This window comes from Scardinius erythrophthalmus, assembly GCF_964197995.2.
Source record: "Scardinius erythrophthalmus genome assembly, contig: HAP1_SCAFFOLD_290, whole genome shotgun sequence".
Lineage (NCBI taxonomy): Eukaryota > Metazoa > Chordata > Actinopteri > Cypriniformes > Leuciscidae > Scardinius > Scardinius erythrophthalmus.
Window position 1 is genome coordinate 7,517 of NW_028296321.1, and position 23,984 is coordinate 31,500.

At 39.6% G+C, this 23,984-nt stretch overlaps 2 protein-coding genes across 2 annotated transcripts in view; both read right to left on the bottom strand.

The window, feature by feature from the left end:
- Positions 1–3,226: 3,226 nt before the first annotated feature.
- LOC308686451 (alpha-N-acetylgalactosaminidase-like) lies at positions 3,227–17,790 on the bottom strand. The gene is made up of 9 exons (XM_081394873.1): positions 17,591–17,790; positions 16,551–16,707; positions 15,582–15,722; positions 14,832–15,043; positions 14,239–14,333; positions 8,694–8,855; positions 8,273–8,470; positions 6,729–6,869; positions 3,227–3,881 (listed from the first exon to the last, which is right to left on the bottom strand). The coding sequence occupies exons 2-9, from the start codon at positions 16,703–16,705 to the stop codon at positions 3,669–3,671; spliced, it is 1,317 nt and encodes a 438-aa protein (XP_081250999.1). The 5' UTR covers positions 16,706–16,707; positions 17,591–17,790; the 3' UTR covers positions 3,227–3,668.
- Positions 17,791–21,732: 3,942 nt separating this feature from the next.
- The window catches only part of LOC308686452 (glutamate receptor ionotropic, kainate 2-like), a gene marked incomplete at both ends in the record, with an annotated part of 29,878 nt that continues 27,626 nt past the window's right edge, over positions 21,733–23,984 (bottom strand). The window contains 3 exons of the mRNA XM_081394874.1: positions 21,733–21,897; positions 23,014–23,264; positions 23,565–23,790. Coding sequence (XP_081251000.1) covers positions 21,733–21,897; positions 23,014–23,264; positions 23,565–23,790 — 642 coding nt within the window. The remainder of the gene's footprint in view (positions 21,898–23,013; positions 23,265–23,564; positions 23,791–23,984) is intronic.

A 23,984-nucleotide genomic window follows, 5' to 3' on the forward strand; every position in this document is an offset into this window, starting at 1 on the left:
CTTTTCTCTTTTTCTTTTGTTGCTTGATCAATATTAAGGACACAGACCGCATTAGGTTTATTACTCACTGTCACTTTAAGACATCGGATCATGTCAGTCCAATGACATGCGGATCCAATTGCACTGATGCACATTGATACATTCACAACTGTTTAAGACATAACCGACATTATTTACGCGAATACTCTCCAAAACGGACATTTAGACATAATGTTGTGTGTATTTGTCGATTCAGACACGAAAGAGAGCTCAATTCCATACTCGCGCGCTGTATAGGTGTCTGTGAATGGCTGCACGCTTCGGGTCGGGTGTGTGTGCACAGAAAACCGTACCGAATATATAGCTATTTTTTGCGTCGTCACTCTTATTCAGATCTACATGTCTGCTCTACTTATTCTCCCAGACGTTTACATGTTTTAACGTTTGATGAGACATGCCAACTCGTGTGCCGCTGGGAAGATCAGCACGTCACAGAACAAATGTGCGCATCTACCACAAATGCAGGACATCAGACCGGATCGCTTCCCAAATCGTCACTATCTAACATTTTCGTCTAGTTTTTATTCGTTGACGAAAATGTCAATAGATTTTCGTCATAGTTTTTGTCATTCAAAACTAGTTTTTATTTAGTTATCGTCTCGTTTTCGTCTTTGAAAAAATGTTGTTGACGAAAATAATGACGAAAATTATTCGTCAACGATATTAACACTGGTTGTGTGTTTACCTGTGTCAGCTGTGTTGTGTGTTTACCTGTGTCAGCTGTGTTGTGTTTACCTGTGTCAGCTGTGTTGTGTGTTTACCTGTGTCAGCTGTGTTGTGTGTTTGCCTGTGTCAGCTGTGTTGTGTGTTTACCTGTGTCAGCTGTGTTGTGTGTTTACCTGTGTCAGCTGTGTTGTGTGTTTGCCTGTGTCAGCTGTGTTGTGTGTTTACCTGTGTCAGCTGTGTTGTGTGTTTACCTGTGTCAGCTGTGTTGTGTGTTTACCTGTGTCAGCTGTGTTGTGTGTTTACCTGTGTCAGCTGTGTTGTGTGTTTGCCTGTGTCAGCTGTGTTGTGTGTTTGCCTGTGTCAGCTGTGTTGTGTTTACCTGTGTCAGCTGTTGTGTGTTTGCCTGTGTCAGCTGTGTTGTGTGTTTGCCTGTGTCAGCTGTGTTGTGTTTACCTGTGTCAGCTGTGTTGTGTGTTTGCCTGTGTCAGCTGTGTTGTGTGTTTGCCTGTGTCAGCTGTGTTGTGTTTACCTGTGTCAGCTGTTGTGTGTTTGCCTGTGTCAGCTGTGTTGTGTGTTTGCCTGTGTCAGCTGTGTTGTGTGTTTGCCTGTGTCAGCTGTGTTGTGTGTTTGCCTGTGTCAGCTGTGTTGTGTGTTTGCCTGTGTCAGCTGTGTTGTGTGTTTGCCTGTGTCAGCTGTGTTGTGTGTTTGCCTGTGTCAGCTGTGTTGTGTGTTTGCCTGTGTCGGCTGTGTTGTGTGTTTGCCTGTGTCGGCTGTGTTGTGTGTTTCCCTGTGTCAGCTGTGTAGTGTGTTTGCCTGTGTCGGCTGTGTTGTGTGTTTGCCTGTGTCGGCTGTGTTGTGTGTTTGCCTGTGTCAGCTGTGTTGTGTGTTTACCTGTGTCAGCTGTGTTGTGTGTTTACCTGTGTCAGCTGTGTTGTGTGTTTGCCTGTGTCAGCTGTGTTGTGTGTTTACCTGTGTCAGCTGTGTAGTGTGTTTGCCTGTGTCGGCTGTGTTGTGTGTTTGCCTGTGTCGGCTGTGTTGTGTGTTTGCCTGTGTCAGCTGTGTTGTGTGTTTACCTGTGTCAGCTGTGTTGTGTGTTTACCTGTGTCAGCTGTGTTGTCGATGCCTCGAGAGAAAAGAAAGTGCAGAGCACGAAAGCACCAAAGTGACTGAAGGATTGCCGTAAAGCAGTATCTCTGGTCGTACGATGTGTATGACGTCATTGACATTTTAAAAGACTTTTTAAAGAAAATAAGTGACTCTAAAAAACCCAACACCCAGCAATGTGTAATTTCTTTGCATTTCCTTTCGAATACAACATTCAAATTACTAGACAAAAAATGATATCCTGAGAAAAGTGGATTTTGAGGGGTATAGCGCCATAGACCTCCATTCATTGTGCACTCGTCCTGTGAGCGCCCTCATGTGGAGCCAGAGTGGAACTGCAACCAGTTCAGAAGCCGGAAGTTTACTGAGAGTGGAAGTTCTCCCCTTATTAGACATTCTTTGGTAGAACTAAAACTCACTCCTCATTCAAAGAATGCCAGACCTACAAACATCAGAGCAAGATTACAGAAATAATACGCAATGAAAACCAAGAGCAAAGTGTCTAGTCACTGCTCTTGACTTCATTGTTTCATGCCTTTAGTATTTGGACATTTTGAATAAAAATACCATTTTAGAGGCTTTTTTACTCTCATATCCCAGTCACAACAGGAAGTAGAAAAGCATGAAGCAACAGGAGAACATCAGAGCTTCACACAACTCCTGCTGACTCTCACATCAGTCCAGAAAACACTGCAATATCAACTGAGTCCTTCTACACCTTATAGTGTGACTATCAGAGGGCGATTCATTCACAGACCAAAAAGGTAATGCTACAACTAGCGATTGATTTGATATGTAGTAAGTCATTTGACAAGAGAAATTGACCTGCAGAAAGCATGTGTTTAACCACTCACCCATCATGACCCGACTCTTACTGGTGAATATAACCAGCAGTGCAATCATTAGCAGCGTTTCCATTACAGATTTGTGCAAAACTTTTGCGATATTTTCTAAATGTCGACTAAAAAACTTGCGAAATGACGGTGTTTCCATTAACCGATGTTATGCAACTAAAACTTATTTTTTCCTTGCGATAAGTCATTCCAAAAATCACGACAACTGATGTTGTTAGTGTTATGTATATCTCAGCCGCCGCGCTAGCCATTATTTTTAACGGAAGGAGACGTAGTCGTGTTGTCCAACATTAATGGCAGGGAAAGACCCTTATACTGGGAGCAGGAGTTTCTCCCTCATTTCTGCTTCAAAGTCTTGATCAATTGTGGCATTTCTTTCTTGCTTAAGGACATTATAAATACTCTTATATGAAGTGAGGTTTTGTTCCTGTTTGGCCTGTTTACTGATTAGCCTGAAATCATATCAAACGGGTCTGATGATGCAAGGACAGTGCAACTGGATTTAACATTTTTGAATGAGAAACCCTGATTCAGTGTTGAGGAACTGAAAGCACATGATCGGTGGATTAATACTTTTGGTTTAATGAACAGGAATCCACATTTTGTAAGACTGTCAGTTTACTGATAAACAATGAAAGCTGCAGCCAATTATCATCATGACTCTAACCAATCAGGGTTAATCAAATACTAGTGTACAAATCCACACTGTAACGTCTGTGAGTTTGACCATCATTTGTGTTTATTTGAGTTCAAATACAGTATCACACATCACCGAATGCATCATGATAAAAAAAGCGAAAGCGACTTGAAATGTGAATTTGCACAAATGAGATGTTAGCGTTAGACTTCTTATTAAAGTCAATGCAAAAACATGAATGGAAACTCATTTAAAAGACATTCAGTAAAATCAGTCCTAAAAAATGTACATTTTTAAAAAATCGAGAGAGGCACGTTTGATTGGCTACAGATCCCTGAGTGCGTAGTTAATTTCCTTTCCAAAAACAATCAAAGCACTAGAGGGGTGTCGGCCTCATTAGCATATCGATGGACCTTCGGACCTTTCAGCTTCTCGCTGAAACGACTAGGCTCCGCCCCTTTCCACCAATCAGCTGCTGGATAGATGTACCACATGACCACACCAGACGGGTTGACCGACACAACAAACTCTGTGCTGTCCTTCAGTTCTGGCAAAGGCTTCTCCCAAAACACATCAAACACCTGAGAGAGAGAGAGAGAGAGAGAAGAGAGAGAGAGAGAGAGAGAGAGAGAGAGAGAGAGAGAGAGAGAGAGAGAGAGAGAGAGAGAGAGAGAGAGAGAGAGAGAGAGAGAGAGAGAAAGAGAGAGAGAGAGAATTAAACATTTCCATGTCATTGACCAGTTTATAAAAAGTAAATTCTATTTTAATACAAGATTTTAGTAAACCCTCAGTGTTAATTTTGACAGCAAATTTTGATTTAGTTTTAGTCATAGTCTTTTGACTAAAATGCCATTTAGTTTTAGTCATATTTTAGTCATCTGAATTGTTTTAGTTTTAGTCTAGTTTTAGTCGACGAAAATACAATAACATTTTAGTCGACTAAATCTACAGTATATTTAGTCGACTAAAATCGAATTTAAATTGTAATGCATTAATTTAGAATTTCTCTAAAATTTCCAAACCCATTATATAGCCTACTCCCAAAACACTATTAACCTGTTAATATGAATAATTTGTAAAGTTTGAACATGCAATACAGACACATTTTTAACTGCTGTGAAATACAAAAAACATCTTAAAATTAAATAAAACCACTTCTCCTAAAGAAATAGCCTAGTCTTTTTTTTCAATGCATGATATATGTAGTATTCATTCTTTATTCTTTCAAGCAGACATATTTATATAAATTAAATATAATTAATCCTTATTACAGCTTTTAAAGAGCAGTGAGTGCTTTTCTCTTTTTATTTTGTTGTTTGATTAAGTGCACAGACGGCATTATGTGTATTACGCACTGTCACTTTAAGAACGAGTGTGCAGATCCAATGGCACTGATGCACATGATCCGCTATTCTCACAACGGTACATTCTTTATTCTCACAACAACGGTACATTCTTTAAAGACATAACCGACTGTGTTTACGTGAATACTCTCCAAAACTGACATTTAGACAATGTTGTGTGTATTTTATCCATTCAGACGCGAAAGAGAGCTCAGTTCAGTCCTCGCGCGCTGTATAGCTGTGCAGGCACGCTTCGGGTCGGGTGTGTGTGTGTGTGTGTGTGTGTGTTCTCCCAGACGTTTACATTTTTTAACGATCTATAGACATGAATCAAGCGCATGCCAACTCCTGTCCGCGGGTAGATCAGCACGTCACAATTCAAATCTGCGCTTTACCACAAACGCATCAGTTATGACCATAGACAGTAAAAGAAATGGACACAGCGACCCCATTGGAACTCAATTGAGGCAAGTGAAGCCCGTTTTCAGCAAGGGTGCAGGGATTTGTATTATTTGTGAAGTACCCCCGGACGCCGCCATTGGCTAGCGGAACCCCACCTGCAGTTAGCATCCCAATGACTCCCATTCATTTTGGCGTCACTTTGACAGCGAATAACTTCACATCTGAGGCGTTTAAAGACTCCATTTGTCCATTATTTATTTCTAAAGAAACACGACAATGTATAAAATGCTCCATTACCTTGTATCTTACGTTATGGCCCTGTAGAAGCAGTTTTTGTAAAAGTAGGCTAACGATTGCGTCACAGCCACGCGACTCTCTGTCACACAGTAGAGAATTACCGTATGGACAGGAGGAGAAGCTCGCGGGCAATCGGGAGGACGTCGAGGCAAAATGACAAAGTAATTAATCAGAACACCTACAAAAAGTTTCTCCTGCTCCAAGATCATGGACATCTCCTACTCACGCTCTCCGTCTCTGCGAGTTTCGGAAGGTAATGATTCAGATTGATCTTGGCACAGCTACTAGAAGACAGACGGTTTGCTCACGTCACATCTACGTCGTCGAGCTAGGTTTGAGTCTGCGCAGTACGCTGGACCCCCAGGAAGTAAGATTTTCTAATTGGCTTCACTTTGTCTCCGTTGAATCCAATGGGGTCGCTGTGTCCATTTCTTTTACTGTCTATGGTTTTCAGCGATTTCTTAGCACTTCCTTTCCTGACGCGCAGACTCAAACCGAGCAAAGCGTTACACGGACCACGTGAGCAACCCGTCTGTCTTCTAGTAGCTGTGCCAAGAGAAATCTGAATCATTCCCTTCCGAATCTTGCAGAGACGGAGAGTGTGATTAGGAGCTGTCCATGAGCTTGGAGCAGGAGAAACTTTTGCTAAGTATTCTGATTAATTATATTGTCATTTTGCCTCCACGTCTCCCCGATTGCCCGCGAGCTTCTCCTCCCGTCCATACGGTAATCTCTCTAGTGTGCGACAGAGAGTCGCGTGGTTATGACGCAATCGTTAGCCTACTTTTACAAAAACTGCTTCTACGGGGCCATAACATAAGCTACAAGGTAATGGAGCATTTTATACATTGTCGTGTTTCTTTAGAAATAAAAAATGGACAAATGGAGTCTTCAAACGCCTCAGATGTAAAGTTATTCGCTGTCAAAGTGACGCCAAAATGAATGGAAGTCAATGGGATTGCTAACGCAAGTGAAGTTCTGCTACAAGATGGCGGCACCCGGTCGACTTCAACTTCCGGTCGACTTCCTTCCCGCTTGGTTATGACTGGATCTCTTCCTCAATCGTCCCTCCCCAACATTTTTGTCTAGTTTTTATTCGTTGACGAAAATGTCAATACATTTTCGTCATAGTTGTCGTCATTTAAAACTGTTTTTTATTTAGTTTTCGTCTCGTTTTCGTCACTGAAAAAAATGTCGTTGACGAAAATAATGACGAAAATTATTCGTCAACGAAATTAACACTGTAAACCCTTTACCTTTTTTTATTAGTCGATTATGTTTTAAATATGGATATTTTTCTAAAATGAACGCATCGCTTCCCTTCAGAAGGACTTTATTAACCCCCGGCTTGTCTGTTTGTCAGCTTGTCTGTGTTTAAAGGCTCACCTCATACACTCCAGGTGTGTATCCCAGCGTCTTCAGAGTTGTCGAGTATCGATACGGCATATCTGTCCTCCTGCTGAAGAACACCAGAGCGCTGGCTCCTTTAGAGAGAGGTCGCAGGTACACCTCAATCCGGCTCTTCTCCTGACAGAAACACACAAGCATCGCTTTCAAACTGTGCCAACTGCTCTGTTTCTCATGCACTGCTCAGCTCTTGAGCTCAGGTCAAGATATCAGGTCAAAAATACACTCGTATGAGCTTTTGTCTCATGTTTATATCATATGATATAGTTAAGCAATATCACGAGTGCAAATGTGATACTGAAGTTAAAAAAGTTCATTTTCTGTTATATTTAAGACACAATATTGTCTGTTTTTGCTCAATATGTGCTCAATAAGTTCAATAAGCTCAAGTTTCGTTTCTGAATGAATCAGTGTATTGAACGAGTCAGTCGGGTAAACCAATGATTCAATGACTCATTCATAAAGAGAGCCACTTACTTCATTCCTGAATGAATCAGCGTAAAAAAAAAATCATATTTTGTGGATAGTTTGCCTAAAAGTGAAAATTCAGCGTTTTTTTTACATTTACTCTCCTTCATGTCGTTTCAAACCTGTATAACTTTCCTTCTTTAGTGGAACAAAGATATATTTAAATACCAATTCAGATGCAGCTTCTGAAAAAAAACATGGCTAAGCATTTATGAGTAATAACTTCTATGTTGATTCTTATAAAATACGTCTCTCTAAAGCTATTTTCTAATGTCTACTTGATGCCATTCTCATTTAACAAAATAATGACTTTAAATCAACTTTTGAGGGTAATCTCTCAGCCGAAGTTCATGTGCGATTAATCAATAGGCATTTCATGTAATTAATTAGATAAAAAAAAAATTTAATCGCTTTACATCTATTTGTTCAATTTTACCCTTTTCACCTGTAGTGTCTTGGCTTAAAATATTATTAAATAAATAAATGTGATTATTAATTATAATAAATTATAACCATTAATAAAATAAAGTAATACAAATCTGTTTAAATAATAAATGCTACTATATTTAAATAAATAAATAAAAAATACAGTGCAGTGCAAAAATGAGCACCTTTATTAATATTTTAAATTAGCTATAATTTGTATATTTTTAGTGTTAGTTTTAGTTTAATTTGAGCAATTTGCTTGTCATTTTATTAGTTTTTTTTTAAAATATTGCTATTTTTTTTATTTCATTTAGTTTAAGGTTTTCAACTAATATTTATATTTCATTTAATGTTTTTAATAGTCTTAGTTTTAGTCAATACCCTTGCATTTTTATAAATATTTTGAATTAGCTATTATTTTTATATTTTTAGTATTCATTTTAATTTAATTTGAGCAATTTGCTTTTGTCATTTAAGTTTTTTTAGGTTTATTTTTTTTATATATTTTAGTTTAATGTTTTCAACTAATATTTATATTTCATTTAACGTTATTAACAGTCTTACTTTTAGTCAATAGCCCAGCTAAGAGCCAAATGCAACAGTGAAACCCGATCCTGTAGATTACTGACCTTGAACAGGCGTCTGCCCTGGATGCCTAAGTGGTCCTGATTGATGCCGATGACGACTTTATTCTGCAGGATTGCGCGAGCGTCGCTGCTAATCGTACGCAGGTCGTTGGACATGAAGAGAGGAGCGGCCATGATCGCCCACAGCGCCATCTGAGCGCGCGATTGGTCCAGGCTGAGGCCGAAGTCTCCAATCAGCAACTGAGGATGATGCAAATGAGCATAAATCATTAGCATAAATCATGGTTTTCTGCGGCTGCATTTACAGTCTTAATGCACAGATCCGATCTTTTGACCATATGTGACCAGTCATTTTTTTTTAAATTAAGATTTATACATCATATGAAAGCTGAATAAATAAGCTTTCCATTGATGTATGGTTTGTTAAGACCCGTGTAAACGCAGCCAGTGATGATGAGCTCACCATGTCGGGGTCGTTCCACTGACCCGGTCCGGCCACGGGTTGCAGAACGTCCTGATTGTCAAAGAACCAGTCCACGATTCCCAGTACGCTATCCCACGAGTCCTGGATGTCAGCGTAGTTCCGCCACAGGTTACAGATCTGACCCAGCAGTGTGTAGTTCACCTGAAAACACCCATCGTTAGCGGTGTAACGATACTGATACTGATACCTCACGATACTGAACTCACAATACGATATTATCACGATACTGAACTCACGATAACTAGGGCTGAAACGATTAGTCGACATTGTCGACAACGTCGACAATAAAAAATTGTCGACAAATATCTTTGTTGTCGAGTAGTCGTTTGATCCCACGTGACCTAATGTAAGGGCCTGCAATATCGCGATTTGACCGCTACGGCGCTGTAGCGCTAGAGTGTAATGCAGCCGTTACAAATGCTATTGCGGTAGAAGAAAACACAGCGCGAATTATGACGGAGTGCAAACGAATCCGAACTAGCAAGGTGTGTAAAGTTTCACAAAACTATCGTATGCAATACATGCAAGGCGTAACTTGCTTTTCACGGGAGCACAACATGCATGTTAAAGCACTTAAAGAGGAAACACACCGGCACAAGACGAGCCAGTGAGAGGTGAATGTTCTCCAGCTGAAGCTAAATAACTAGCAGTAAATCTCTTTTTAGAGAATGCAATACTACTAATAGCAATAATATTAACAATAATAATATAATTACAGTAATGTGATGATTTATTTTTGCATAGAATAAAGCTTGATCGAGCTTAGGAGTCAGGGCTGTTTTTATTATTGTAGCTCTATTAGGTAACGTTATTACAGTATTATCCCTTGCCTGTATTTTGTTACATATTCATGAAGACTTACAAAAGGAGATGTTATGAAGAATATCATGTCAGTTATTTTTTTATACTGTAAATTAAAAGGTGAATGAGAATGTCTCTGTCAGCTCAGCTCAATTGTCATATCAATAAAAAAAAAATTCTTATAATAATTGTTTGCAGTTTAAGTGTGTCTGTAATGCAGCTGATAATTTTTTTTGTTTATTTTTTTCTATTTAAAGTGAACAGAATATTTAACCAATGTTGCTTAGAGAGCATTTGTGTGTGATTTGAGTTGGACAGAAATCTGAAAACTTAAATAGAATGACCTGTTTAGTTGCTCAAAGTTCATTAAAACAACCATTTCAAAAGCTGAAGTGATTTTTTTATATATATATTATAGTTAGAATATGTATAACTCAGTGTTTTAGCTAATTGAAAAGGCTGAATAATCGTTCCAAAAGTACTGATTAGTCAGCGAAATAATCGATGAATAGTCGATTAATCGTTCTAATAATCGTTAGATTAGTCGATTATCAAAATAATCGTTTGTTGCAGCCCTAACGATAACATATTATTGCGATACTGAACTCACGATACAATACTGAACTCACGATACCATATTATCGCGATACTGAACTCACGATACAATACAGAACTCACGATACCATATTATTGCGATACTGAACTCACGATACGATACTGAACTCACAATACCATATTATCGCGATACTGAACTCACGATACGATACTGAACTCACGATACCATATTATCGCGATACTGAACTCACGATACAATACTGAACTCACGATACCATATTATTGCGATACTGAACTCACGATACGATACTGAACTCACGATACCATATTATCGCGATACTGAACTCACGATATGATACTGAACTCACGATACCATATTATTACAATATTGAACTCACGATACCATATTATTGCGATACTGAACTCACGATACCATATTATCAGGATACTGAACTCACGATACGATATTATCACGATACTGAACTCACGATACTGAACTCACGATACCATATCACGATACCATATCACGATACTGAACTCACGATACGATATTATCACGATACTGAACTCACGATACCATATTATCACGATACTGAACTCACAATACCATATTATCGCGATACTGAACTCACGAACCCATATTATCGCGATACTGAACTCACGATACAATATTATTGCTATATTGAACTCACGATACCATATTATTGCGATACTGAACTCACAAAACCATATTATCAGGATACTGAACTCACGATACGATATTATCACGATACTGAACTCACGATACTGAACTCACGATACCATATCACGATACCATATCACGATACTGAACTCACGATACGATATTATCACGATACTGAACTCACGATACCATATTATCACGATACTGAACTCACAATACCATATTATCGCGATACTGAACTCACGAACCCATATTATCGCGATACTGAACTCACGATACAATATTATCGCGATACTGAACTCACGATACGATATTATCACGATACCGAACTCACGATACGATATTATCACGATACTGAACTCACGATGTGATATTATCGCGATACTGAACTCACGATACGATATTATCACGATACCGAACTCACGATACGATATTATTGCGATACTGAACTCACGATACAATACAGAACTCACGATACCATATTATCGCGATACTGAACTCACGATACGATACTGAACTCACGATACCATATTATCGCGATACTGAACTCACGATACGATACTGAACTCACGATACCATATTATCGCGATACTGAACTCACGATACAATACTGAACTCACGATACCATATTATCGCGATACTGAACTCACAATACAATACTGAACTCACGATACCATATTATCGCGATACTGAACTCACGATACAATACTGAACTCACGGTACCATATTATCGCGATACTGAACTCACGATACCATATTATTGCGATACTGAACTCACGATACAATACTGAACTCACGATACCATATTATCGCGATACTGAACTCACGATACAATACTGAACTCACGATTCCATATTATCGCGATACTGAACTCACGATACAATACTGAACTCACGATACCATATTATTGAGATACTGAACTCACGATACGATACTGAACTCAGGATACCATATTATCGCGATACTGAACTCACGATATGATACTGAACTCACGATACCATATTATTACTATATTGAACTCACGATACCATATTATTGCGATACTGAACTCACGATACCATATTATTGCGATATTGAACTCACAATACCATATTATTGCGATACTGAACTCACAATACCATATTATCAGGATACTGAACTCACGATACGATATTATCACGATACTGAACTCACGATACTGAACTCACGATACCATATCACGATACTGAACTCACGATACGATATTATCACGATACTGAACTCACGATACGATATTATCACGATACTGAACTCACGATACCATATTATCGCGATACTGAACTCACGAACCCATATTATCGCGATACTGAACTCACGATACAATATTATCGCGATACTGAACTCACGATACAATATTATCACGATACCGAACTCACGATACGATATTATCACGATACTGAACTCACGATGTGATATTATCGCGATACTGAACTCACTATACGATATTATCACGATACCGAACTCACGATACGATATTATTGCGATACTGAACTCACGATACAATACAGAACTCACGATACCATATTATCGCGATACTGAACTCACGATACGATACTGAACTCACGATACCATATTATCGCGATACTGAACTCACGATACGATACTGAACTCACGATACCATATTATCGCGATACTGAACTCACGATACAATACTGAACTCACGATACCATATTATCGCGATACTGAACTCACGATACAATACTGAACTCACGATACCATATTATCGCGATACTGAACTCACGATACAATACTGAACTCACGATACCATATTATCGCGATACTGAACTCACGATACCATATTATTGCGATACTGAACTCACGATACAATACTGAACTCACGATACCATATTATCGCGATACTGAACTCACGATACAATACTGAACTCACGATACCATATTATCGCGATACTGAACTCACGATACAATACTGAACTCACGATACCATATTATTGAGATACTGAACTCACGATACGATACTGAACTCAGGATACCATATTATCGCGATACTGAACTCACGATATGATACTGAACTCACGATACCATATTATTACTATATTGAACTCACGATACCATATTATTGCGATACTGAACTCACGATACCATATTATTGCGATATTGAACTCACAATACCATATTATTGCGATACTGAACTCACAATACCATATTATCAGGATACTGAACTCACGATACGATATTATCACGATACTGAACTCACGATACTGAACTCACGATACCATATCACGATACCATATCACGATACTGAACTCACGATACAATATTATCACGATACTGAACTCACGATACGATATTATCACGATACTGAACTCACGATACCATATTATCGCGATACTGAACTCACAAACCCATATTATCGCGATACTGAACTCACGATACAATATTATCGCGATACTGAACTCACGATACGATATTATCACGATACCGAACTCACGATACGATATTATCACGATACTGAACTCACGATGTGATATTATCGCGATACTGAACTTGCGATACTGAACTCACGATACGATATTATCACGATACCGAACTCACGATACGATATTATCACGATACTGAACTCACGATACGATATTATCACGATACTAGTTCAGTATCGCGATACTGAACTCACGATACGATATTATCGCGATACTGAACTCACGATGTGATATTATCACGATACTAGTTCAGTATCGCGATACTGAACTCACGATACGATATTATCGCGATACTGAACTCACGATACGATATTATCAAGATACTGAACTCACGATACGATATTATCACGATACTGAACTCACGATCCTGAACTCACGATCCTGAACTCACGATACGATACATATCAAGATACTGAACTCACGAACCCATATTATCGCGATACTGAACTCACGATACCATATTATCACGATACCATATTATCGCGATACTGAACTTACAATACCATATTATCACGATATTATCGCGATACTCCAACACATATGATAAAACGTTAAACAAAAAATGTGCTGTTGATTAAAATGCTAAATTTGATATTACATTGTGTGTGTAAATGAATAGTCTTGGACTTGGTGCTGGAAAACCAATGAACAATAGAGACACCAGAATAACAATATTCATGATTCTGAAGCTGAAAATACAGAATTATTGAAGATGAATATGTTTCACTGACTAGATATATTTAAAATAATGTATAGGCCACTTTTACTGGTAACATCAGACATTTGGCATTATCAGGACCCACAAATATGCATTATTATACATCATATTCAACATTATATATAGTAGTTTAATGCAGTACTGACACTAAAAATTCTCTCACACAGTAATTTTTAGTTTGGGTGAACTATCCACGATATATATTGATGCATTTTTGTATTGCGATATATTGTGACACGATACACCCCTATTAATCATATATTACAATTCCATCGTGCTTCAGATTGGAGACACTACAGTAACTTTACTCACTTTAGGAGGGAGTCCGCCCTGGTAGGCGGGCCAACTGCAGGAGTAGCCAATGGGACGGCCCGTAGCGTTCAGGGCCTTTGACATCATCGGATAGCCTGTGTTTAAATATAATCAACAAAAGATAATGAGAACAGGATAATGTTTAGAATCAGCGATTCAGAGCGCGTATCAAACATACACTGTAAAGAATATGAGCGTAGTGTGTGTGACGTCATCTGTAAACTATCAGTATTGTAGAAAACTCGTTATAAATAAAGGTGATTTGACTCGACGTGATTTTAGCGAACGAGGCTTCGGAGAGTTTCGAAACTTCACTGGTTTCAATGAACCACTGTCTATGATTTTTTACCTGTTCTTGGATAAGTTTTATAAATCTTATTTAATGGCACATTTGTATAATTAATCTGTGCTCTGATTGGTTTGGCTGGATCAGTGTGTTGTGATTGGTCGAGCGCTTCGAGTGTGTTTGGGAAATGTCCCGCCCCTTACCATAACTGCTAGTTTAACACACTACTAACTAACTCAACCAGGCCCCGCCCCTTTATTCTGCGTATTAATTATTATAATGAGGAATATTGTGTTGGTTCCCTCACCTTGTTCCTGATAGCTGGAGTTTGAGTAACAGCCGTCCAGTTTGAGCATGTCGATTTCCCAGTCCGCAAACGTCTGGGCGTCTATCTGCACTTTATCCAGAGTTGTTCCCGGATATCCGCCACACGTGAATGTGCCCATGTCTCCATAAATGCCCAGCTTTAGCCCACGATCATGGATGTAACGCGCCAAACGAGGAATGCCATGTGGAAACCTGCAGATTGAGTCACAATAACGTGAGATGAGGAGCAGTGCTTCTGCTGTAGAGCTGCAGGACTCATCGCAACCTCCATGTAATCACAGTCAAAGGTGCAGTGTGTGATGTTTAGCGGCAACTAGTGGTGAGTTTGTGAATTGAATTGTGAATTGTGTGAGAGACGCCCTCTGGTGTTCAGATGGAGTGTGTGTGTGTGTGTGAGAGAGATGCCCTCTGGTGTTCAGATGGAGTGTGTGTGTGTGTGTGTGTGTGTGTGAGAGAGATGCCCTCTGGTGTTCAGATGGAGTGTGTGTGTGTGTGTGTGTGTGTGTGTGTGTGTGTGAGAGAGAGATGCCCTCTGGTGTTCAGATGGAGTGTGTGTGTGTGTGTGTGTGTGTGTGAGAGAGATGCCCTCTGGTGTTCAGATGGAGTGTGTGTGTGTGTGTGTGTGTGTGTGTGTGTGTGTGTGTGTGTGTGTGTGTGTGTGTGAGACTCTGATGTTCAGAGTGATATTCTCTATTCTGCTATCAGAAGGTCAGAGGTCAGAGGTCAGCACCGTTTGGGGTCGGCCTGCAGTCGGCCCTGACTGTCTCTGAGTTTGGAGGCCCAGCAGTCGTCGATGTTGATGTAGACGTAACCCAGCTCTCTCCAGCCGTCCTCCGACAGTCTGTCGGCCATGTCTGTGAACAACGACTCGCTGCAGGAGGATCACACACACACACACACACACACACACACACACACACACACACACACACACACACACACACACACACACACACACACACCGTCAGCGCTGGGATTCTTCACGCATTCAGCGTTAGAGTGTGAATGTTAGATGGAAAACATAGACTTGAAGAACATTAGAAACGTTGCCTTCCTTGGCAATGAAATAAAATAATAATAAATAGTGTAATAAAAAATGCACTAAAATTAAAATGGAAAATATTAATACAAAAGCGAATTCAAAATATTAATACAAATTATAAAATACTTTTATTAATTAAAATAAAGATGAAATAAAAAATGGATAAATATTAGATAAGAAAACAAGGTAAACGAAAATTAGAAATGGTGCCTTGGCAATAAACTGAAATAATTTTAAATTAAAGCTAAAATTAAAATAAATATAACCTAAATAGTAATATTAAAAAAAAAAATTTTGTTGATGAAATAAAGCTGAAATGAATTAATTAAAAATATATAAATTAAACCCAAATAGTAATACTAACTAAAAGAATGGACAAAAGCGCATACAATTATTAAAAATAAACAGAAAACAGAACATATAAATATTAATGAAAACTATAATAGTATATAAATAATACTAAAACTATGTGTGTTAATTAAATTAAATATAAAAATTTGATGAAAAACCAAAACTAATAGAACTCACAAAAGCAACATTTTCAACTTAAACTGAAATATGCAAATGAAAGGCTGATTCTGGATCAGTGAAATATGCAAATGAAAGGCTGATTCTGGATCAGTGAAATATGCGAATGAAAGGCCGGTTCTGGATCACCTGATGCAGTTCTGCGGGTCGTTGTCACAGTCGATGTCACAGCGGAAGCGTTCCCATGCCAACCAGCCCATGGGAGGGGTCCTCATCAGACCGTTGTCCAGAGCCAAGGTGGCCGAGCAGAACGCCAGAACCAGAGTCAGTGCTGACCACTGCATATCTGAAACACACCGTACTAACACTCATTCTGAAGGCATGGCATTTAAATCAACTTGAGAAGAGTTGAGAAAAGAAAGTCTTTCTTGTATTCATTACTTCAATGAGCTCATTGTTTCTGCATTAACTGTGATTTTGTATATGTACATTTCTGAAATACAGTTTCCTCTGATAACAGATTTTGAAATTATGAAACGCCTTCAACTTCATAAGATATTAGTGTCATTATTTAGATCAAGTCAGTTCAATGTCATATACAATACTATATAAAACTGTGATGTTACATTCAATTTTTCCAAATGTAGCAATTTTGTAAACCAATGTAACAATGAACATTATAATCGGAATTTTTGACACAAACACTGAATGATTACATTGTGTTTTAAACCAACACAAACACAACATTAATGTGGAATTAGACCATTTCAAATATATTTTGCACTACTAAAGCTTTATTTTAATGTCTGTTGTAAACATCATGAGAGAAACACCTGTCAGTGTCACATGACTCACATGATACACACGTGACTTTCACACACACAGGTTAAGTAAACATCCTTAAGAACCCTAACCTTAAAAAATCTTACTCACTCACTATATATATATATATCCTACTGGAACAAACAGCGATATCAATTTCATTTTCAATAATAACTCATCACAATAAATGAGCCCGTCATTTACATCCTGTTAGACACTTCCTGTTAGAAAGCACAACACGAATCTATATGTGCATCGCATACATTATAGCATATATAAATGAAGACTTGTTTAAATCTCCACATGCATTGATATTCTATAGAACTGCGTTGATCAGATGAATTAGAATAGAGTTAAAAACCTGAATGAAACTGATGCACGCGATTGATTATGGTTTCATCACTCACCGGATCCGGATCCAGATCTTCTCTCACTCCGAATCAGATGTCACTGCTTTTCTGGGGTCTGATCGGTTCAGTTCTGCTGCTGTAAACAGCTCTCTCTCTCTCTCACAGACACACACTCTCACTCTCTCTCTCTGTGTGTGTGTGTGTGTGTGTGTGTGTGTGTGTATGATCCAGCCGGTCATGTGACCGCATCGTGTCATGTGACGCCGCATCAGCTGACCGATTGTTCATGAGGAAGTCCCACAGTCATTCATACAAAACATTTCGATTTTAAGCTAAATTGTTGTGATGTTACAAGTAAAATCAAATAAACTATTAGAGCCTGTAATATTATTAAAGTCCCCATGAAATCAAAATGGACAGTACCTATTTTTTATGGCATATTGCAATATTTTAGGCTATAATAAATATATGCACATCAGATTTCCTCGTAATCTTGAATCAAAATAACTTCCCCTCCTTCTTGCAGCGACATCTCTTTAGAGACGGTCTTATAGAGTAAATCCTCCATTCATTTTCTCTACAGGGAAATTGATTTTTAACAATGACTTATAAATCATTAAAGACAGCCTTACTGTGAGCAACGAGGCTGATAATCAATGTTTTTTGCTTCTGCTGAAAGCATCAGCCTACTTTATTTCAGCTTATTTTTTTTAAATAATAATGTTTAAGGGTGAAATTCCTGGTGAACACTACATTACCCATGATGCTGTGCAGAAAATTGCACCAATCAGAGTCGAAAAAAGCAACCAAGCAAAAATAGCTCTTTAGCTCCGCCCACTCCCATGAAATCGAGTCGATCTACCTATACGCTAAATGAGTAGTAGTTACATATTTCTCCATTTTTAATTAATCTTGCTGTTTGCAATGCTTCATGGGATTGTAGTTCTTTCCCTCACTAAAGCCTTTAAGCTACTCTCCCCGTAGCTGATTCTCTGATGAGATCCACCAATAGCAAACCACAACCATCAAATCAATTCCCCACGGACACAATCAAGCCCCGCCCACATTTGTTCTTGTTCCAGAAGCGTTTCACTCAGATACGGCACAATAAGAGAGTAAAATCCAGTGCAACTTCCCTTTCATTCTGACTTTAAGCAACAGACAGTCCAGTTGATCTAGAATAACTTGATTTACAATTAAAAACGATAAACACTGAACACACACACACACAGGAAGGAAACGACACATTCTACACAGTATAATCTCTTTTTTTATTACAAGATGAGCTTGAACAGTTCTCCACCCGATGCTAATTTGCACATGGTTCTTTTCCAAAGGTCCCTTTAGATTAAACCCGGTCGGAGAAATCCTAGCGTTTGCTCAGCACACTATTATACAGTAGAGACTCGTCGTCAGGTAAAACACAAACGTCAGCACACAGAAACAGAAAATATGCTTGTAAAACAACAAAGGAGGTTTGTACCCAGACAGCAACACAGTGTCGATTCGGATCCGGGCCACATCTGGTACGTGTGGGTTCCACGCGTATTCAGATGTGAGCCAGATATGAGCCGGATGTGAACCAGATGTGGGCCGAATGTGAGCCGGATGAGAGTTAGATGTGGGTCAGATGTGAGCCGGATGTGAGCCGGATGTGAACCGGATGTGGGCCGGATGTGAACTGAATATGGGTCAGCACGATGTTGCTGTCTGGGATAGAGACGCTGCTTGCTCTCGGCTGGATGGACGTGCATATGTGTGTGTGGGGCGTCTAATGCGCGGCCGTCCTCTTTAACCTACATAGGCATCAGACACGGCAATATAAAGATTTACTACAAAATTTGTCTGTACAAAAACTGCTTTTCTCTTTTTTTCTCGTTATAAATCTCCGTTGAATGACAAACAAAGTCGAGTTGCCTGTGACAGACAGAATGGACGCTAGTAGAAAGTTTTCCTAGAAAAGTTGAAGTTTATCTAAATGACAGAACTTTGGTTTGAGTCGTTGATCATCATGACACCGAGTGTGAGTGCGGCTGCGTCCCAAATAGCGAGGAATTACTTTGCAACCGCTAAAATGAATGCGATCCGGATGTAGTGCATTTGCCATGTTGTCATTATCATTCATAAAGTGTCCATCAGATGCACACTTCAGAAGTAGTAGGTCGTGCTGGTACTTTTTTATGAGCACTGTAAATTCAGACATACTGACTGTGTTTCGCCTACTATATATAGTAGGGAAGTATGTGATTTAGGACGCAGCTCGCGACATACAACTGACGGACATTGTTTCATGGATTTTATTGGTGCCTTCAAGTAAGTATTCATGCTGCTTTTCTTTGCGCTCCAACGTCATTGGTCTTCCCTCGGGTTACTTTTTTTTTTACAAATTGAGTGTTCATCAGAGGGTCCAAGACCCCAGGACTTTTGTCGCACTTGAACTACGAATACACACAAATAAAATTAAAAGGATTCGTTTTGTGGTTGAAATTAAAAAAAGTAACAAATCCTTCTCTCGCGGCTCAATTTGCCCCCATTAGGAATGAATGGAATGTGAGGAATGCTTCAGTACACATAGAAAAACCTAAAAATGCTCAAAATTCAAACTAAAAATGCTAAAACTATACCAAAAAAATTATTTAGTTAATGTCTACATGTGTATCTGAATGCACACTGAAGAGAACTGACTTTAGGACCCAGCGTAACAGCTCATATAGAGCTGTAAGGCTCTATATAGAGTCATGAAATATCATGTTATATTATTATAATTCTTTTCAACAAGAGACAAAGACACTCAATGTAAGATATTTTGAGCTGAATTAAGGGTTATGCATGAAATTGTGAGTGATTTTGAATTTAAGTTGGGGAATGGGAGTTATGAGGATTGTGCTTTTAAAGGTAAATAAAAATAAAGTAAAAAATCTCCAAAGAAATGTAATAAAAAAATTGAAAAAATGTTATCAAAATGAAATAAAATAAGCTTTCTGAAAAAAAAAAAAAAAAAAGAAGTATCATTTTAGGGCTTCGGGTCATTTTGACCCACAAGGGAAATATGTTACAAAGATATTATTGCGTAAGATAATTTTAATTCCATTAATTTCTGTGTTAAAAACATTCTGCCTTCCAGCTTTAGCGGCCTCTTGCTCGTCATTCTGTTGCACTGGTGCTAAAAAGATTCCTGTATTTGTCAGTGAGTAAAAAGGAAAGAAAGTAATTAAAAGCATTCATTTCGTTCACGCACATCAGATCATAATTAAGACTTTTGACATCTAACAATTCCTAACATTCCATGAACGTTCTCTCAAGGTTCTATTTTGAGTAACAAACATTCTAAAAACATTGCAGGAAGGTTTTTGTGTGACAAAACTAATAAGAACTTTCTCTAAAAGTTCATATTAATCTAATTAACGTCTAATAACTAGGGATGCACTGATATGAAAATTTTGGCCGATACCGATAATTCTTTATATTTGAAAGCCGATAACCAATATATTGGCAGATAAACTAAACCCAAATTTTTATATAATTTTTAAGAGCCTGATTACAAAAACAAAAGTCTCACCATTAAAAGCCTCGTCCCAAACACACAATTATAATAATGTTCTCATTATGATGTTATGTAGCCGATATGACAGACTTGCACTGAACCGTATTTTCCTTTTTGAAGGGATTCCAATCATATTTCCAGCAATTCAAATCCATCATGTTGAACAGTGCGCATCTGAAGAGTCTCAGCTGAAGGATATAATACATTATTTATCGGCTTTAATATATCGGCCAAATTTCCTTATCGTGCCGATAACGATAACAGTAAAAATGAACATATATCGGCCGATACCGATATGGCGGCCGATATATCGCGCATCCCTACTAATAACATCTCATAAACGTTCCGAGGAGGTTCTGGGAGTCTGTCGTCATCCGGCGCTCTTGAAGGCAGCATTTCTCTCACATCAAAACTGATCCGCTTAAAACATCTACTTCATTTCACAGCATCCTACACGTCTTTCACAGAGAAAACAGAGATAAGCGACACAGAATAAGAACAATGTAGCGCCGAAGGTCCAGCAGGACAGAGAGAGAGAGACGGTGTTTTTGGGCCGATAACCGAGTTTCTGAGACGCTCACGTATCCGGATTTCCACAGGAAACATCTTCGTGTCCGTCGTTTGGACGAGAGTTACAGGAGAATCCCGCAGGATCTCAGGCCATGGTCTCTTTCCCCGGGAGCCTCCTGTCGTTAAAGGTGTGCATGTTAATGACCTCTTCTGTTTTGACGATGGCGGGAGGTTGAGGTTTTTGTTTCCGCCGTCGCTGGCATTTCAGGGACACCCTGAGCTCCTCCACCATCGCACTGCAGAACGAGCGCTAGAAGAGAAATACAAGAACAGGAAAATACTCAAACAAACAAACACACACACAGGCGGACTAATTAAGACACACCCTGAGCGCTATAGAGAGACACCTGCTCAGGTCATGCAGGATTCATTATTATAGTTTTATTTTCAGTGAATAATGACTTACTAATTTTTGTGGGAACTATTCTTAAATTTCATTTAAGTAATTCTATTACTTTTAAAGGGATGTGTATTTAAACATTTGGGTCCTATCTCGCACCCAGCGCAATTGACTTTGTACAGCGACGCATGTATCATTCCTATTTCTCACACGCGCACAGCGGACTCTTCCCTCCACAGACGCACGTCGATAAATTAGGAAATGAACTTGCGCTCCCGAGGGCGGTTCAGCGAAAAGAGGAGGCGTGTTCCGGCGCAAACGTTCCCTGGTGCTATTTTGCAGTTTCAGAAAACAATTCCTCCACCTCGTCTAAAGTCAGTGGCGCGTTGCGCATGTTATTCAGATGCTGTTTTAAGGGCGCATGCTTGGCCATAATGTAGCGTGTGCACAACGCACACACACTTTGCTTCTCTCATCTACACAGACGCAGCAGTTTTCATTTTTAGAAAACCATACATTATTACAAGGGAAAATATTACCACACGAGGGAAATCATTGTGGTGTCCATGAAGATGTGAAAAATAGTCATAAATCTAGCTTACACATTAACCAAATCATTATACGCCTGTTTAACCGAAGCTAATCTGTGTGTGTTTCTCCATCCCCAATGTCACTTCTCTGTGTTTTACGTCCCTGACGAGAACGTCGGTCTCCTCGGCTGTGAACCGCTCCTGGCAAATCCGCCGTTATAATAGCAATCCGCCATGGAACAAGCGCGCCTGCTCTTAAAGGGAATGTGAGATGTCGCTCTGATTGGTTTATTTCACATTACGCCCAAACCACACCTATGAATAATGAAGCGACTTCAGACCAACACATTTTAGATTTGCATTCCGAGATCCGCCCACAAAGTTACTTGCGTTTCGAGCTTGATAAACGTTTCAGATCGTTAAAATAGGGCCCTTGTTGTGTTGTGTCACACTGAGTTTCATCGTTTGGCTAAACTTTAACTGTGTTATGAAGCACCTTCTGAATGTGAGCGTTCTGCCTGGACTTGTAGAGCACCTCCCCGACGGCCACGAACACGGACAGCACGAGCCCGGCGGCCAGGACGATGAAGATTCCCCCGATGTTCTGCACGCCGAGAGCGCTGGCCTCTTTACTCTCCTCCTCGGGACAGCCATTCCCTCGCCACCACTTCTCCTTCATCATGTGCAGCTTCCCCTCCTCCTGCAGCTGGAGGATCGCGATGGTGATGCGGTCTCGGTACGGGGAGCCTGAGGGACGAGGAGAACTTCACACCTCAGAGAGTGTGTGTGTGTGTGTGTGTGTGTGTGTGTGTGTGTGTGTGTGATGGTGATGCGGTCTCAGTACGGGGAGCCTGAGGGACGAGGAGAACGTCACACCTCAGAGAGTGTGTGTGTGTGTGTGTGTGTGTGTGTGTGTGATGGTGATGCGGTCTCGGTACGGGGAGCCTGCGGGACGAGGAGAACTTCACACCTCAGTGAGTGTGTCTGAGTGTGTGTGTGTGAGTGTGAGTGTGTGTGTGTGTGTGTGTGTGTGTGCGTGTGTGTTACCCATGGGTGTTCCCACGCCGTAGGCCTTGGAGTCGATGAGTCCTCCGACCTGCGTGAGGTTGCAGTTGCGCTGCGTGACGAACTCGATGGCCGTCGACTCCATCAGGAAAGCGTAATCCGACGTCAACACTCGATGGATTCCCTCCTCAACGCTCTTCACGATCACAGACTGACTTCGACTCTTCATGAACTCCCACATCTTATCGTACGTGGAGATCTTGGTTTTCTACCACAAAACACACACAGAGAACCTTACGTTATAGCAGTTAAAGGTGCAGTGTGTGATTTTTAACGCATCTAGTGGTGAGTTTGTGAACTGCACCCAACAGAAGTTACGGTGGCCGACAGGAAGTGATGTCATCGTCTGAGACAGCAGAGAGTAGCCAGTAAAACAATGAGGTTTCTTTACAAAGATAAATT